The 17,704-nt window shown below is 41.7% G+C and overlaps 1 protein-coding gene across 2 annotated transcripts; it reads left to right on the top strand.

The window, feature by feature from the left end:
• The first annotated feature begins 178 nt into the window (after window positions 1-178).
• On the top strand, window positions 179-11,259 carry LOC101756180 (protein timeless homolog). Of its 2 annotated transcripts, none has more exons than XM_004961118.3 (20): window positions 179-470; window positions 598-750; window positions 940-1,099; window positions 2,532-2,850; window positions 2,975-3,115; window positions 3,207-3,399; window positions 3,478-3,608; window positions 3,878-4,096; window positions 5,847-6,013; window positions 6,480-6,558; window positions 6,727-7,278; window positions 7,352-7,698; window positions 7,807-7,920; window positions 8,009-8,113; window positions 8,283-8,531; window positions 8,822-8,920; window positions 9,328-9,438; window positions 9,593-9,763; window positions 9,897-10,007; window positions 10,669-11,259. In XM_004961118.3, the coding sequence occupies exons 1-20, from the start codon at window positions 368-370 to the stop codon at window positions 10,904-10,906; spliced, it is 3,762 nt and encodes a 1,253-aa protein (XP_004961175.1). In that variant the 5' UTR covers window positions 179-367; the 3' UTR covers window positions 10,907-11,259. The 2 variants fall into 2 exon arrangements, with proteins under 2 accessions (XP_004961175.1, XP_022681324.1); XM_022825589.1 differs by having other exon boundaries at window positions 2,981-3,115.
• Window positions 11,260-17,704: the final 6,445 nt, after the last annotated feature.

The following is a 17,704-nucleotide window of genomic DNA, read 5'->3' on the forward strand; positions in this document are numbered from 1 at the left end:
GGCTGTAACTTATGGGCCTCATTGTTTGGAGCCCATGAGCCAAATCTGAAGAGCCCACTACACAGACGGGTTCAGGCTTCTGTATGGGTCGGCCCATCAACAGCGGGAGGCCAGCCCACCAAGCTGAAGCAAAGAGCGGGAAAACCCGCACTAAAATGGCGCCCGGCGGCGGGAAAAATCTCCCTTCCCATCGCCTCATCGGCGTCCGAAACCGATCTCGCCGCCTCTCCCGGTCTCCCCACTTCGATTCACCACTCCTCCCAGTTCACCTTCCCATCCCTCGCCTCCGCATCCATCCAACTGTGGCGAGCTCCGAATCCGCGCACCGAGCCACCGACAGGCGGCTAAACCCTAGCGCGCCGCCGCCATGGATTCGGCGGTGCTCTCACTCACCTGCGCGGGCCTCGGCGCCGCGCAGGAGGACGAGGACGGCGCCGTCATCGGCTACGCCAAGAGCGAGCACTGCCTAGGTACCGCTGCTCTCCCCCGCTTTCTGCGGTTCTTGGGCAACGGCTCTGGTTTGGCCCCATTTCTGATCTGGGGATGAGTATGGTGGCTAATTTGTGCTCTACGCGCGTTTTTTCACCATTTCTGTAGATAATCTGAAGGATCTGCAGAGATTCCTGCGGCGGGACGACCCGCAGCGGCGGGAGGTTTTCAAGCAGGTCTGCAAGTGGAAGATTGCGTCTAGAGATCTGGTGCCCATCATTGAGAATTACCAGACCGACCGCAATCTGGTGGTCACTGCGGGTAATTGTTCTTCCATTTTGCTTCTTTGAACTCTCAAAGTGCTGTATATGAGCGTTCAATTTGAATAGGATATATCACTGTTCCCCACTAATATAGCACCAAAACTACGTCTGTGAATCCCTTTATTTCAATGATGCTCTGATGTAGCGCTCTATGACTAAATGCTTTCCCTTTTATTTTGTATTGAAGTGAAAGTACTGGTGTTCCTTACAATGCCCGTGGAGCCCTCGTCAGAGGAAGTTGCACAACAGATAGAGTATCTGTGGGATTTGAAGGCTGCACTGACACGCAATGTTGCAATGACAGTCATTGTGTCTCTTCTTGAAGATCCGTTGGATCGCTTGGAAAGGTGATCCCCCCCCCCCTCTCATCATTGATCAGATGAGCAGATGCAACTGAGCGCAGTGTTATACATGAGGATCACAAACATTGTTATATAGTCTATCTATTATATTTGCTCATATATCCTGGTGCAAACATATGTTGCAAAGGCCCACGATATGAACTACTGCCTGGTACAAATGGAAAGAAAAATATCAATGAGTAGCCTGTAAGCTCTTGGAAGTTGCATGAAACTCCTTTGTTTTCCCTGTCACTCTTGTCTAATGAAATGTCTGTAAGATTGAGCTGATTGTATTCAGCAATGAGAGTGTAAGTGCAAAGAACAGAGAACTCAAGAATTTTGAAAGGACTATTCCTTCAGAGTGCCGACCTTGTTTTATATTCGCTCTTGAACAAAAGCTCATTAACAATCTGAGGCACGTTGATTTTAAATCTGGTCACCTGATCCTGAACTTGCAAACCTTATGTTTTGGTTTGTGGCCTTGTGCCTCTACTTTGCCTTAGACCGTACGAGCTATGAAAGAAATCAGTTTGCAGATTGATTAAGTTTCCGTGTTGCATTTTGTGAGACCACCTTTAACGTTTGTCTTTAGAATATGCAAGGCTAAACTGGAACGACTAGCCCTCGTTTTTACTTGCCCAGGGCCCATCAAATCCCAGACTAGCCCTGTCTGCAGTGAGAGCAGGGGTTGATTTTGACAGAGAAATAATTAAATAAATTCTTGAACTAGATGGATTGGTAGTTTGGTACTATCACCTCACCTCTGGACAGATGACCATTTTTTTCCATTGTGCTTCCAGCCCCTGATGGAAGAAAGATAATCCAGGAGTTGTGTGGGAACTGGATTACACTTTGAGCGTTACATGAATTGATCAATCAAACAGGATGCTATTCTATTCTTGTGCAAATTTTTTTTCCTCACATCATTTCACCCATAATTCGAGCATATTATTTTTGTGGATTCTGTTTGGCAATCAGGTAGGATAATTAATTATTAGGTTACTTGTGCCATTACCATATCGGCAAGACTATGCCTGGTGCATGCACTATTATGTTAGTCAATTATCTTGGTGCTTGCACTATCTTTAATTGCCTCTATGCTCCTTAAAAAAGTTCACTAATTCGTACTGAGTGCCAACTGCCAAAGCGAATCCTAGGATTTTGAATGGTCCTATTTGCGAAACAAGTGGAACCAAACAGCCTAGGGCTATTGGCATTCTTGTTCAAGTGTTGCATGTAATATTTTAGTGATCCGCAGATTGCTCTCTATATATCCTGTTCCCAAGGGGCAGAAGTGCAAGTTTGTTTATCCACTAACATTCTTATCCCATTCTGCTCCCCATTTATGTTATGCTATTTATTACTAGTTCTATACTTCTATACACTATATCTTCGTTATACTAACTTGAGTTTACATAATTTACTATTCAATGCCCAGAACTTCATTCACAGAAGATGACTGGAAGTTAGTTCAGTTGGTGCTTACTTTGTTCCGCAACGTCTTGGCTATTCAAGAAATCACATTGTCTCAGAAGGCATCTGGAGAAGCTACTCACTTACTCTTCCTGGCTGACAGCTTTTTGGAGCTCATGTTCCAAGAGAATGTGATGGACATAATCTTAGTGCTAACTCAGCATATTGATGAGCCCTCTGGTTATCTTAAGGAGGAAAACCTTCTTTTGATGGAGATATATCATTATCTCTTCTTAGGTCGAGATCCAGGATTGATTGCCCGAGCTTCTAATAAAGGTTCAAAGGTATTCCTTCTTATAGTCCTTTTCTTTTCATTTGTGCAAGTACTGTTAAGTATATTAGATGCCCCTTCCTGTCATCTATCAATGAAAAAAGGTCATGTTTATTTACTCCATTGATACTCTATAGGAGCAGGTTAACGGAGATATTGATTCTTCAGTTGATTCATTGAGATTGATGATGGAGGAGGAAGAAAGGAAAAAAAGAATGTTCAGGCAACGCAACTCCGAGCATAACTCACTCAGTGGGACTTTTACACGCTTTTCAGTGGTACTGTATACTTTTGAATTCTACCAATTGGATCCTGCATCAAAATCTGATTATCACAGGTTATTGTCTTTGCTTGCATTTGAACTGACAGGATGGATCTAAATCATTGTGCAAAGGGAACCCAAGTTCTGCAGCTGCAAACAGCCTCTTGAAAATACATAATGTACAAAAAGGTCCCCGGAAAAGGATAGCCTGGGACAATGAACTTCTGTACATACCAAAGGAGGGTATTACAGAAATGCTTAGAAGCTTCCTGGATCAATTTTTATCTGGAGCATACAATAGTAAGTTTGTTTCATTTCCATTTAACAGAACCATTATGTTTTGTTCATGTAAGCTTGAGATAACACGGTGTTTATCAGTCCTCATGCAGTCAGTTTGTGATGATATCATGAATGAGCACCATTCTATTGAGAAATCCGATATATCTACATTCTTCAAAGTTGCTCGATTTGTCTTAGCTTTCCAACATGAGAAGGCTTCAAATGACCAGGTCTGGAACAGAACTCATGATGCTACTGGGGAAATTCCTTTATCATTTTACTCCTTGTTTAGCTATGATAACTTGAATTTCCAAGAGCCACAGTTACTTAGTACCCGATTTCTATTTGCCACTGGACTACACGAAGCTTAAGTTGTAGGTAGTTATGTCTACGTTTATTTGCCTTGAATACCATAACTGTGTCCACCCAGGCAGATATATGATTACCCTCCTTTCTCTTCCATGATGGTTCATGACAATGTAAACATTCTTTTGGTCAGAAATCTGTTAAAGGGATCCAACCATCTGAGGTTTCGCCTAGCAATGAACATGATGATAATCTGCCGTTCCATGGTGATATATGTGGGCCTGTTGCAGCCACATTGAATGAAGATATGTTCAATATAGTCATTTCCAGGTGGCGTGAGGCATATGAGAGCCTGAAGGAAACTAACGACTACAAAACTCTTTCAGCAGCTGGGTCTTTAATGAAAACCATGGTAAGAGAATGTGTGTATTTGTAAAATTTAAAGGCAATGGTGCTAAACTCGCTTCATAGTAATCCACTGTTAGATGTCGAACTTGCCTTGTATTTTGCTTTGAAAAGACTGAAAAGACAAACTAGAGAGCAGTTTGCGAAAATGACAAGGCGAGAACAAGTCCAGGTTGAGCAAAATCTCAAGGCTTAACTCTGAAATTTTGATGCAGTACTCGCTATCTAGTTCTTGGAAAGGTTTAACTCAAGTAGAGATACGCTATCTAGTTCTTGGTAAGGTTTAACTCAAGTAGAGATAGTGTCAAGTCTCTGGAGGTCATGGGCACCGCGTAAGTGCAAATTTTTCCTATGGCTTGTGGCGCATAATCGCTGCTGGACGGCTGATAGGCTTGCTAGGCGAGGCCTCCCACATCCAGCACGATGTCCTCTCTGTGACCAGGAGGATGAGACAATTCATCATCTCCTCTCGGCGTGTGTTTTCTCCCGACAATTTTGGTTTCTGTTGTTGCGTCGATTTGGGCTTCCAGATTTAGCACCTCAGGCAAACATGGTCAATTTTTATGAATGGTGGCAGCAGGCTTCGGATTTGATGGGCAAAAAAATAAGGCAAGGATTTAATTCACTTGTAATCTTAGGGGCCTGGACTATCTGGAAGATGAGGAACGATGTGGTGTTCAATGGAGCGTCTCCCAGAATTGATCAAGTTCTCACCTTGGCACAATAAGAGGCTGATCTCTGGATGCTGGCAGGGGCAAAAGGGTTAAGCGGTCTGGTGGCTGTTAGAACTGCTGGTTAACAGCCCCTAGAGCTTGTGGTCTCGGGTAGTAGTCTTTGTTTCACGGGTGTGTATGTTTCTTAGATAACTGAGTGTGTGTGGGGTGTGTGTTTGTATGGCTTTTTTGGCATTCTTCTTCTATCTTAATGCAATGATACGCAGTTCTCCTGCGTATTCGAGGAAAAAGAGATAGTGTCAAGTCTGAGGGGGTGTTTGGGAAACACCTCCTAAACTTTAGGACACGTCACATCGGATGTTTGATACTAATTAGAAGTATTAAATATAGTCTAATTACAAAACTAATTGCACAAATGGAGTCTAATTCGCGAGACGAATCTATTAAGTCTAATTAGTCCATGATTTGACAATGTGGTGCTACAGTAACCAGTTGCTAATGATGGATTAATTAGGCTTAATAGATTCATCTCGCGAATTAGTATAGGGGTTCTACAGTTAGTTTTATAATTAGCTCATGTTTAGTCCTCCTAATTAGCGTCCGAACATCTGATGTGACACTCCTAAAGTATAGTACCTTGTATCCAAACACTCCCTGAAGGAAGATCTAGACACATAGGCGCCTAACAAAAACCGAATTTGCTATGTATAGCTTGACTTCAGAAGTTTTTAAAAAGGTTGAATTTAAATTGTCTTCGTTTTAAAACTATTACCAAATTTAACCTGTCTTACTATCAACAAGAGTAAAATATATTCATTCATGCATTCATTAAATAAGTCCTTCCTGATATACAAATTTGATGAACCTTATAAACTGCATGCATACTCATGTCAAGATATTCTGCAAAACTTGGTTGAGATTATGATGTTTTACCAACTTCAAAAGGAAAACATATCAATTCAAAACCTTATGAGTGTAGCTAGTTTTTTTAATTGTGATTTTCATTATTATATCTTTGTGGATTATTCAGTTATCACTGTGTGCATCTTGCGGACCCTCAGATTGCAGTACCTTGCATTGCAGATTGACATGATATATTTGGTGCTAAAAGTACTTCCTGAAGATTCAAGGGAATCTCAGACAGCTCGTGTTTTACTGTACAAACTGTTCTATGATCAGACAGAACAAGGTCTCACTCAATTTCTGCTGAACTTGTTCAGATCATTTGATAGTCACAAGCAACCTAAAAGGTTAGTACAAAAATTTTCATCTGTCATTTGCATCTACTGAAACTGTAACTGGATTAGTAGGCACACTTTATAAACTGGAAAATTCTTGTCGTGGCGTCCATTATCTGCATAATACATGTGTCCCTGACTTTACAAAAGCTCAAAATATAGCTTTAATGTATGCAGCAAGTGCATGATCATTCATTTCCTAAAATAGGTAAGCTAGTGGGCATTATAAACTGGAATATTGTCTTCCTTAGCTCTTGGAAACATCTATTGAAGAAGCTTTTCCAGCAGTTTGGATGTTCATGTTCTCAAATTTTTGCATACTTGCGTTTCTTTGTGTGTTTTTATTCCATGGTTTGAATTACATTTCCTTTCTGGTTACTGGAGATCGACAATACCCTTTTCCTCATTTAACCCTCTAAACATGTACCGTACATTCACTTACCATTATTTAATTTCACCTATTTGTTGTTCTTATCAGTGATCTAGCAGATTTATTAGAAACAATTCATATTATGCTACAGCTCATGGAAAAGCTTCAAGCACGCGGTGCATTAAGGGTATGCTTTACTCTTTCCAACTGTAACATGTCTCTCGCTCATTGTGCATAGTTATGTTCTTTGCACATCTTCATTTTTCTAGCAACGTTTGCTTCTATAGGTTTGGAACTGTTGAACGTAAAGATGGATAACATACTGCTCAATCAATTATTGCTCTATTTCCTTTAGGTTGCGAAAAGGACAAAAAAGGGTAGAAGAAAGAAGGAAAGAAATGATAAAAACGAGATTTCAGAACCAAAAGCGGAATATGTGGAACCAAACTGTGCTGATCCAACAGATAGGACCAAATCCCCACCTGAATCAGTTCCAGATTTGAGACCTGAGGATCCTGCTGTAGAACCTTCTCCCTCGGAGCAAGGAGAAGTCAATACCAGTGGCGCACATGTACCGGATACGCTTGTGGACACTGCAGCTAATATGGAGAGTAATGCTAATGCTGAAGGTGACCCACCTTGCACAGACAGTGTAATGAAAACAAATCTCATTGGTGAAGAGGGTGAGACATCAGATTCTTCAATTGATGATCACCAGCCTGCTACAAGTGAAGTTGATTTTAATGTTTCCAGATTAATATCTAGCCTTGCAAACAATTCCGTCGTGCAAAACGTTTGCTGGTTGTTGAAGCATTACAAAAGTAACTCCTATCGCACAAACCATTACATAATATGCATGCTTCAGAGATTCTGTGAAGATCTCGAGTTGTCACCAATGCTCTATCAGGTAAAAGAAATACCTACATATGTTTCGTCACTTTTGTTTTTTCTTTGGGAGCTTACATTACTGTCTTTTGCAGCTATCACTTTTAACTACATTCTATGATATACTAGCCGAACAGAAATTGTCTAGTTCAAAGGAGTACACAAACATTGTAAATTTTCTTTCTAAAGTTGTGAGGAAAATGTTGAAGGCGATGAGAAAACAGCCATTGCTATTTGTTGACATATTATTTTGGAAGACGCGCAAGGAGTGCCATTGCATCGATGCAGATGCACTACTGAATGAGCTTAAGAATGATGTTGGAAACAAGAATGGTGGAATTGGATCAAGTAAGGGATGGAGAGGTCCAATAAATATAGCAGATTCGCTTGGTGACGATGAAGCTGATCTGGTTATACCGCAGGCACCATATGACGCTGACAAGTAAGTTCTGTGCATTTACTGTTGGTTATGGATGATTTTTTGTGTTACTACATGCAAAATTGTGGAGTGCTAAAGGCAGCAATGTTGTTTCCATTGACACACAAACAGTGATGGAGACTTATCAGCTGGTGAACATGGGGATGATTTTCGGAAGAGTAGTACTACGTATAAAAGGAGCAGATTAATGTCACTTTCAGACAGTGAAGCTGAGGAAAATGAGAGGTTCGTTTTATATGCTGCTCTGTATTTGAACACATAGCTAATTAGCTGAACTTCAATCCTCACTTTGATTTGGATGGACTTATACCAGGAACCATGTATCAAGAGGTTCACTGAACTCAGAAGTTCCAAAAAGACGAGGTCATTCTATTTTTACTGAAGAGCAAGAGAAGCTTATCAGAGATCTTTATGAAAAGTAAGTGTAAAATTTCTGCCAAGAAAGAGCAATGATAGAGCAATGTAGCTCAATGCACTTTATAAAGTTGGCAGTGTGCATAATTCACTGGATCCTGTTTATGCATGATTATTTTCTTACTATGGATTGTGTGTTGATGCCAGAATGTTTATCCCTTTTATGTTTGTAGATATAAGGATGATCGTAAATGCAGTCATCTAATAGCTGAGGCTTTAGACTCCACTGGGAAGATATCTTCTACTCAAGTTTCTCGCAAGCTTACACAATTAGGTCTCAGGAATACCATAAGGAGAAAAAAGGTTGCAGATGGATCTCTCTCAAGTGGAGATCTGGCTACGGAATCACAAAATGACTCACTTGATGATCTGAACCACATGCTAAGCGAACATAACCCTGATTCCAAGCCTAAAAGCTCCCGGTAAGTATTATAAATCGTCAGTTGTGCATCCATTGTAATGTTACCTGACACTCAACAATCAGCTGCATACATTTTACCTGTAGAATCGATGCATTTGTATACTGATTTTTTTTTTCAAAATAAGTACATCAGGTAACCTAAGAACTTAATTGGAAACTATATCTATATTTTATTTACTGGATAAACATTTCTGGAAAGTTCAATGTGATTTTCTTGGTTTGGCTATCCAATTACAAGGTTGCTGGTATTCAGTAATTACCTCTTGTTAAACCTTAGCCTGCATTTTCCAGCACTAGAAGGAAAAGGTTACACAGATCAAGCCATGGCCATGATGACACAACTCATGGAAGATCATCTGATGAAGAAACGTTACAAGTACTTAAAAGCAGGTAATATACCTACATGCTTTCAATCAGCTAATTAAAACAAATAAAGCTCAAACACTGTGAGAAGGCATTCCCACGGCTTTGCCTTAAATGGGAGAGTGTACTGAACCCTTTAAACGGTACTGGCACGACTTGCAACTTGCAAGGCACCCAAGTTCAAGCTTGGGAGGGCAGCCTCTCTGCTCTACTAACTGAGCTAAGGCTCAGTTCTCTACCAGCTAATTACATAACATGGTATATGGTTCTTTATGTATATTTGATTATTGACCTGAAGCTAAGAAACTAGGATTGCCCGACTATTTTAGATCACATTCTCCCTCCATAAGAACTGAGTGTCACAGATGATTTATTTTACTGTTATTTTTTCTTTATCCTTTTTTGATATGCTGAGTGCCCTTTATTTATTGCAGAGCGAAAAATAAGAAGCTTCCCTTGGTGGATAGTTCATTGAGTGCATCACAGCATCAGGAAGCTCAGCAAGATCCAGGCTCTGATGATGCAACCATAGGATCCATGATTAGGTGAACTCATTCAACTGTAGTATATACATGAATACATGTCAATTTAAATCTTCATGATACTAATTGTTACGGTGTTACCCCTCATCAATTATATAATGCTCTCATTTCCATCCCTCACCCTGTTTGTCTAAACCAATTCCTTTTCTGTTGACAGAACTGGAAAAAAGAAGAGGTTATCCACATCAGAGTTTGAAGGGAAAGTACAAAACCATCAAGAATCTTCAAAAAACAGAAACACCAAGGATTCTTCACCGAGTATATCGCAACATAAAAAAACTATGGAAGACAATTATCCTGATGATGAGACCATAGGATCCATGCTTAGGTGTGGTCATGCAGCTTTACATCATAATGATCATTGGAACCTGCAGGATTTCATTGTTAAAACCTCATTAACTCAATCTGCCCCCCAATTTTCTTCCCTTATTGAACTAACCATTTTCTTTTCATTTTAACAGAAATGGAAAAAAGAAGAGGTTAGTGGTGTCAAACTTCTCAGCGAATATACAAGACCAAGAATCTCTGAGAAACATTGACCTGCATGATGAGACTATTCCTTCTAATATCATGTAAGTACATTCAACTTCATACACGAAATCCTTCAAATTGACAGCTTGCCTTTACAGGCTTATTAGTGCAAGTCAATGTCTTATTGTCATTGCGAACTCCATAAAAAATCAAGGTTGGTTTTTGGTTGCTTGTAGGCTTGGCCTGTGAAGGTGTCATAAAAAGAACACAGACAATGAACCATGCAAACAGACAATTTCCTTAATTTTGACTTGTTAACCAAATAAGTTACACGGTAGTGGTAGGCGCCAGATAGAGTGGCTTCTAAGCTATAAGCTGTGGATATGTATTGGATGTACTGTATCAGAAGGGTGGCATCATCTGATAGACTGTAGTTTCTTTCCTAGATATGCAGTTTTGCTGTGCACATGCAGAGCTTATTTGCAAGTTAATACACATAGACATCCATTTGCATTTTTTGTGGAGTATATGTGCATCTCGTTCTTAATTATTGATTTATGTAGGGATCCTTTTTTTTCTTCTAATTCCACTTTTAGTATGGCCTAGTATTCTAGGATTTTGTTTGATTATCATTTTTGTCATATCACATAATTTCATTTATGCCTATTTGAAAGCCAAATAGCTAGAACATCACATATCAATAAGAGAACCATACTACAGTATACATCTGTGTCATTTACAAGAGAGTTTCTCACTTTGCAGGGATGCTTCTCTAATTCATGAGCCTGATTCAGTGGTTAACAGTGGCAATACTGGTGAAGCTGAACTTCTGGATGACTTTGACGTTGAGCCAGATAATCCTGAAAATACTGACCAAAGGATCACTGATGATGTAAATTTCAGTGAATCAGGAGACACAACAAACGCTGAGGCTAATCAAAGGGCTGGTTTAAAAAGAAGACACAGGTTGGTAATTGATGATGACGATGATGATGAGTAACTGTCCAGGTTGGGAGATCGAAATCAAAAGTGGGATAAAAAAGCTGTTCAGATGATATGATGCTATTTTCCTCCGTCCTGCTGGCTCTTAGCAGGGACCTGGCAGGATCACACTTCCCAGTGCCAGTTACCCAAAACTTCATTTTGATCTGCAATTTCATTTGTAATAGTTGGTTGGATCACAATCAAATGGAATTAGGCAGATGCAAAGTTCAGGCTGTTGAGCTGTGTGGCCTCTTGTACATAATCTTTTTAGGGGTGTTCTGATGCTAGTCGTGGCTACTGTCAGTTGAAACTACCAATGTAACTATGAAAGGTAATTGGTTATGGAACTCCCCTATAGAGTTCGTTTTCTGACTGATTTTTTTTTCCACTAAGGGCACTGCCCGAATTTCATTACTCCAGAAAGTAACGAAATTACAAAGTTTTGTTCAGCCAATCGGAAGTTCAAAAAGTAAAAGCACTGACACCAGGAGATCACAGCACTCAGGGCCTGTCACCTGGGCACCAACAGCTACAAGTTTTGTCAAACCAACACCTTTCTGAAACCGGTGAACAAAAGGAAGCCTAAGGACACCAACAACACTAAGCTTAACAGGGTTCCACTTCTTGATTGTGGGCTGTAGCTTCCAATGGGGGATCTGTTCTTCATCTACTGTATCAGCACCACTTCATTGTCTTCAGGCGTAGCCTCCAGAGGATGAAAGTGAAGCGCCGCATCCTTCAGAGCATCTGCTCCTGCCTCCAGATTCTCCTTATCTTCTGGTTTTTGCAGACTTGCCCACTATGATAAGAAAGAAGAAGCCATAAATATAATCTCAGTGGGAGATTTAATGAGTTTTTTCTCAAAGCAAGTTTTGTTTCTGGAATTCCAAAGAGCCCAGCAAATGGCTGCTAAACCAACCATGTAGTATTGTTTGAACTGAGGCAAAGTGTTTCTCACCCAGATCCAATATTGATCAAGAGAGGATGGTCTACAATTAGTTCCTAAGACCATGGCAATTATGCTCCAAACATACCTAGCTGAGGGGCAATAAAAAAAGAGGTGGTTAACATTCTCATCATCAGAGCAGAAACTACATCTCTTATCACCCTGCCAATTCTTCTTTAGCAGGTTATCTTTGGTTAAAATGGCGTTTTGCTGGACCAGCCACATAAAATTTTTGATTTTCAGCGGTAATTTAGCCTTCCACAGGGCACTTCTATTTCAGAACTACACATATGTGTATACATAGATTTCACCGAGAAAATTCCAGATTTCTCCCGGCTCCATTTCGGGGAATCCTTTTCATTTGACGAGGCACATCCTGCTAAAATATCTCTCAACCTTCTAAATTGTGTTTGGTTCCTTTCATCTAACCATCTTCTAAAGGTAAAGGTCCACCCTCTTGCAGCTACAAAAGCTACATCTCCATTTTGTTCATTGCAGATTTCAAACAGCTCAGGGAATTTTTCTTTGAGAGGTAGGGAGCCACACCAGGGATCCCTCCAAAAATCAGTACCCTCACCATTTCCTATTCTCATAACCCTTCCTCTCAGGTAGAGTTCTTTCACCTTGAGTAAGCCATTCCACACAGGGGAATTGGAGCTTTTCCATTTCAATTGAGGTAAAGTATCTTGTTTCACATATTTCCTTCTAACAATTGTTTGCCAGAGCCCCTCTCCTGTTTCTAATTTCCACCACCATCCACAGAGTAAGCATATGTTCATCTTTCTTTTGTTTTGGTTTAGTTATTATGTCCACTTCACCAGGTGGTACTTCTTTTTAATACTACCACCTTGCCAAAAGAACCTCTTTTCTGGTAACATCTAGCCTTTTCAGTATGGTTTTTGGGAGCATATACATCGACATACAATATATTGGAATACTACTTAAAACATGCATTCAACAGAGTCAATCTCCCTCCAATAGAAAGGGAGCTGCCCATCTAGCCATCCAGCCTTTTAAGGAGTTTTTCATCCAGATCTAACCAATCCATTATACCGACTAAAAGTCGGTCCACCGACTTTTTTTATTTTGACCCTTTTCGCGAAAAAATTTCACAAATAGGCTCATGGCGAAACCAATTCCAAAAATGGACCCTTAGCTTGGCGCCAGAATAGCTGGCGCCAAGCTACAACGTCTTGGCGCCAGCCTCCATGGCGCCAAGGTCCCCGCATCGGGCCTCCAACGTGGCGTCGGGCCTACGTGGCGCCAAGATCTATGGCACCAAGCCTTGGCGCCACCGTCGCTGGCGCCAAGCCTCCTTACATAAAGCGCTGGCCCTTCTTCCTACCCGAGAGTTCCTCCTCATTCTTCTTCACTCTCTCAGATTTTTTACTCTCCCTACTTCGCCCTATACTACGAATCGACATTCTAGCTTAGAAAACTTTCATTTGATCCGTGGATCTTGAAGAGCAAGGTATCCTCTCTCCCTCGTACCTTTTTTTCACATCGATTCGCTATATATTTGTTGCATTTTTGAACTTAGGGTTTCATGCAAATGTAGGATGCTGAGGCGTGGAAAAGCTAAGAAACTAAGGTAACCCCAGCGCACGTAGTTATGTTATATGCTCATTGTTATGGATCAAATGAAAAAACCTTAATTGTAGGTTTATTGTTAAGTGCGTTTGGTTCTTTCGACGAAATAAACTAAATTGTAGTTATGGCGCCAAGCTGACCGGAAATGCCTTCGATCCATTGCCTCTGCCTAGTAGTGTTCCAGTGCCTATGTGCTTTTGGGCGATCCTTGCAAGGTAGCCAAGTCCGATGAACATGCCACGTATTGGCAGAGGTATTGGATGTGTTCCAACTTTGCGTTTGAACCTACACTTCGTCAGCGCCACATTAACATGTTGGTAAGGAATTGTTGTTGTCTTATAATTATTGACCATAATTTTTTTGTTTTATAACAATTGCATTTGTTGTAGACCCCTCCACCGCTATGTGATTTTGAGCAGTAGATTGACACTGAGATCAATCCTGAAGACAAGGAGTTTTTGGAGTATATGTTGCGCTGGGATGCAGAGAGGAAGGAGATGTACGAGAAGAGGCTCAGAGAGGAGGCTGTGGAAAAGGAGCACAAGGAAGAGGAGGAAAGGAGGCGTGTTGCTGCGAACAGGGAGGAGAGGGAGAAGAAGCTTGAGCGTGCACGCCGAGCGAAAGCAGCGGTTGAGGAGAATCCCGATGCCTTGAGGAAGGGAAAGTGGCCTCGTTGCACTCAGTAGTCATAATTAGTTTCTAGTTCTATGGTTTATTTATGAACAATATTTTCTACTGTGAGACTTTTATTATGTTGTCATGTAATGATGCACTTTAAGTATGGACATGCAAGTGGTAGACGACCTATGTTTATTTTGCGATGTAATGCACTTCGAAGTTGTACTCTAGTTAAATTTTCGCATAAAATAAAAAGGGTACTTGTTAGCGAAATTTCGGCAGAATTTCCCCTACTTTTTGATGCAATCCATACAAAATTATGAGATAAATAGTGAACATAAATACAAAGTATATGACACAAGCATATGACACAAGCATATGATACATTCATAATAAAATCCACAATAGTTCAGAATGAAAGTCCATATATACAAATAGTCCATATAACACAAAGTTCGCAATAAGAATCGTCACTGCCTCCTAGTCTTACCCTTACCCTTGTGACCAAGGGCGTCAGTGCCTGGAGTGTAAGGAGAACGTGGGCGACGTAGTCTAGTGCCTACAACTTGTGTAGGCTGATTTAAGGGAGCCTCGTGGAGCTGAGACGGGCCAAGCTCCTCGGGCCTCTGCTCATCGTCGTCGTCGTAGTCGTCCTCATCCTCGGATGCAATTGCTTTCAAACCTGAGGGGCCTTGGCTAGACGTACCGACGCCTCCTTCGCGTGGAGATGGAACGTGCACGTCTCGCGTCGTGGCAGTCCTGCAACCACAACGAGCAGCCGCACGGCGAAGCCGATTTGACAGTCGCTGTTGTGAAAAAACTAGTTACACGAAAGAATGTAACGTATTAATAAAGTATTAGAAAGAATAATTTGAGTCCTACGTCTAGAAAGCTTCGCGTCTCGGGGTCCGTAACTCTAGGACGGAAATGCTCAATATCTCTAACCGAGCTTTGGAGGGTACAGCCCTGCAACAAATGACTAAGTCACTAAAGCAATAAATGATTAAGTCATTAACTTACTTACACACTAAGTCACTAAGTCCTTATCTAACGAACTAAATCACTAAGTAACTTAACATAGAACATAGAAAAGTGAAGCAATTGTCTTACCATCCTATCCAGGATTGGTCCTGTCTCTACCTGCCTTCCAGCACGAGCACTCTAATCGTACACTGTGTCTTCATCGTCGGATGAGTGGATGTCGGCGTAGTCATCTTGCGTCCATTGTACCCTCAGCCTGTGACGCGTCGCACCTTGGTACCAAGTCTGGTATTGCCTATACTCACTGTTTGTATGCGGCTCGTCGTTCTCGTCCACGTTATCATGGAAGTCCTCCCATTCCTCAATGTACGCCTGGTGGAACGCGGGCCACTCAGAGACCTTCCGTTTCTTCTTACGATCCACGCTGCACGTTTGTTCCAACGGTAAGCTGGATCCGCAATGTATATGGGCCCATCATATGGAGGCCACTCTCTAGGATCCCGGAAAGGCACGAAGCGGGGGCTCCATGTCCGCACAAGCGTGTCTACACTGAACTCATGAGGTATCATGCTCTTGATATCAAAATTGCGATGCCTAGCTGCTGCCACCAAATGAGAATATACGAAGTGGTACTGCCTTAGCCTACCACAAGTGCACTTGAAATCTCGGAGGACTACCACATGTATCCTCGACTCTCGGATCACGCTGTCGGACGTTGTCCCGCCCCTATGCTCGACTTGATAAGTCCCTGTGCCGAGATCAAAATATTGCACCTCATGTGTGGAAGCCCTTTCATTTGCAATGCTGATGTGTCTCTTTGGTTTTTCAGCTCATCTCTCCCCAGCACTCTGCAACGCTTCTGCTTTGGCGCTCCGCATATGAATGCAATACTTTGTAAGGTCTCTTCTGTATCACCGCAAACGCTTGCAACCACCTCTTCAATGCGGGAAGGTCCTTAAATACCCTTCCCTCCTCAATAACCATACTAGGACTAGCTTCAGGAGCTTCTAGGAGCTCATCATCACATCCTTCTGCAAACGTCTGATCGGAAAGAGTAAGATCGCTAAACTCGTGAACTATCGGATCACGATGTCTAGGGAAGATACGCCTAAACACCTCAATATCACTCTCTATCATCTCTCCAACTGGGCGATCATCATCAGAATCAAGTCCACTCCCATCTCGCATGCATCTTCATCATTGAAAATTTCAACACTATTGGAGCCACGCAATCCATCTCCACATTGCACTTGCGCAGCAACTAGAGGCACATCCACATTTTCTGGAATATCTCCTGCGACATTAAGTACAAATATGAGTAAAGAAGAAATTGATGGAATGAATGGGGTTAGCTCCCAACAATAGAAACTGTTAAGACACTTACTCGGATCATTCTGAGTGAAAAGGAACTCATTACGACAGTCTGCCACATCATCAACAATCCGACAACCATGTCCAACTACTTCATTGGGGGCAGATTCAGCATCAGGAATAGTAGGTGCAACATCCACGTCCATAACAGGTTCTGGGACGGGAGGATCGAAGTGTGCCCGTTGACCCATTGGTCGGGAAAACTGACGAGGATTTGGATCAACTCCCACCCGACAAACAACCACTTCAACACTTGGGGAATGACCATTCATAACCGTTCTCACATATTTTTCCCACTGGTCTGCACACCGAATTGTGACCATCTTCCTTTGAATGTTGAGAGGGGAACCTAGGTGAAGTATGCCCTTGACTGTAATTTCATCATCTCCATGACAATGTAGCTCCTCCCGAGCCCTTGCAAGCAACTCACTAAACGAGGGTTTCTCATCAAATATCACAACCTCGCACTGCATGGCAACAAACTTAACACATCCATATTCATCCCTTTTCACGGTGCCTCCGTGATATATGCTCACTACGTTCTCCATCTAGTACATCAATATAACGATGCACAATTTATTTAGTCCATAATAAATGAAGTATTCTAAGTACAAGGTCTCTAGTATGAAATGAGATAGTATTAATTGACTACTAACTACTAAATACAACTAACTAACTATGTCATACAACTAGCTAACTATGTCACCTAATATGTACAACTACTTAACTAAATATCATAATAACTAGTTTACTATGTAACTAACTATACATCTAACTACGTAAACAAAATTGGACATCCATCTAGTTAAATAGTGTCATGAGTATTCTCTATTCCTTCTATCATTGCAATTCATAAAAATAAGTTACCAAAATAAATTAGTTTTCATATCTAACAATTCTACCTAACTATTAAAATTTATGTATCTAACTATTTCATCTACCAATTCTACCTACCTATCTAAATTCTACCTAACAATCTAATTCTAATTTATCTATCTAACTATTTCATCTACCAATTCTATCTAACTATCTAAATTTTACCTAACAATCTAAATTCTAGTTAGGTTCTACCTGAGTCCTTCACACCGGCGGAGATCGGGCACCGGGCGGGGAGGGCGCGGGCGTCGGGCGGAGAGCCACCGGGCGGGGGGGCGGGCGGCCTCCGGGCGGACCGACGGCGGGGGCCCAGGCGGGGCGGCCGCGGGCGGGCACCTTCCTGGCGGGCCAGCCGTGGGGGCCCAGGCGGGGCGGACGCGGGGCCTGGCCGGAGGGGGCACAACGGCGGGGGCGGGCTCGGGCGCTGGGCGT

The sequence above is a fragment of the Setaria italica genome, chromosome III, assembly GCF_000263155.2.
Source record: "Setaria italica strain Yugu1 chromosome III, Setaria_italica_v2.0, whole genome shotgun sequence".
Classification (NCBI taxonomy): domain Eukaryota; kingdom Viridiplantae; phylum Streptophyta; class Magnoliopsida; order Poales; family Poaceae; genus Setaria; species Setaria italica.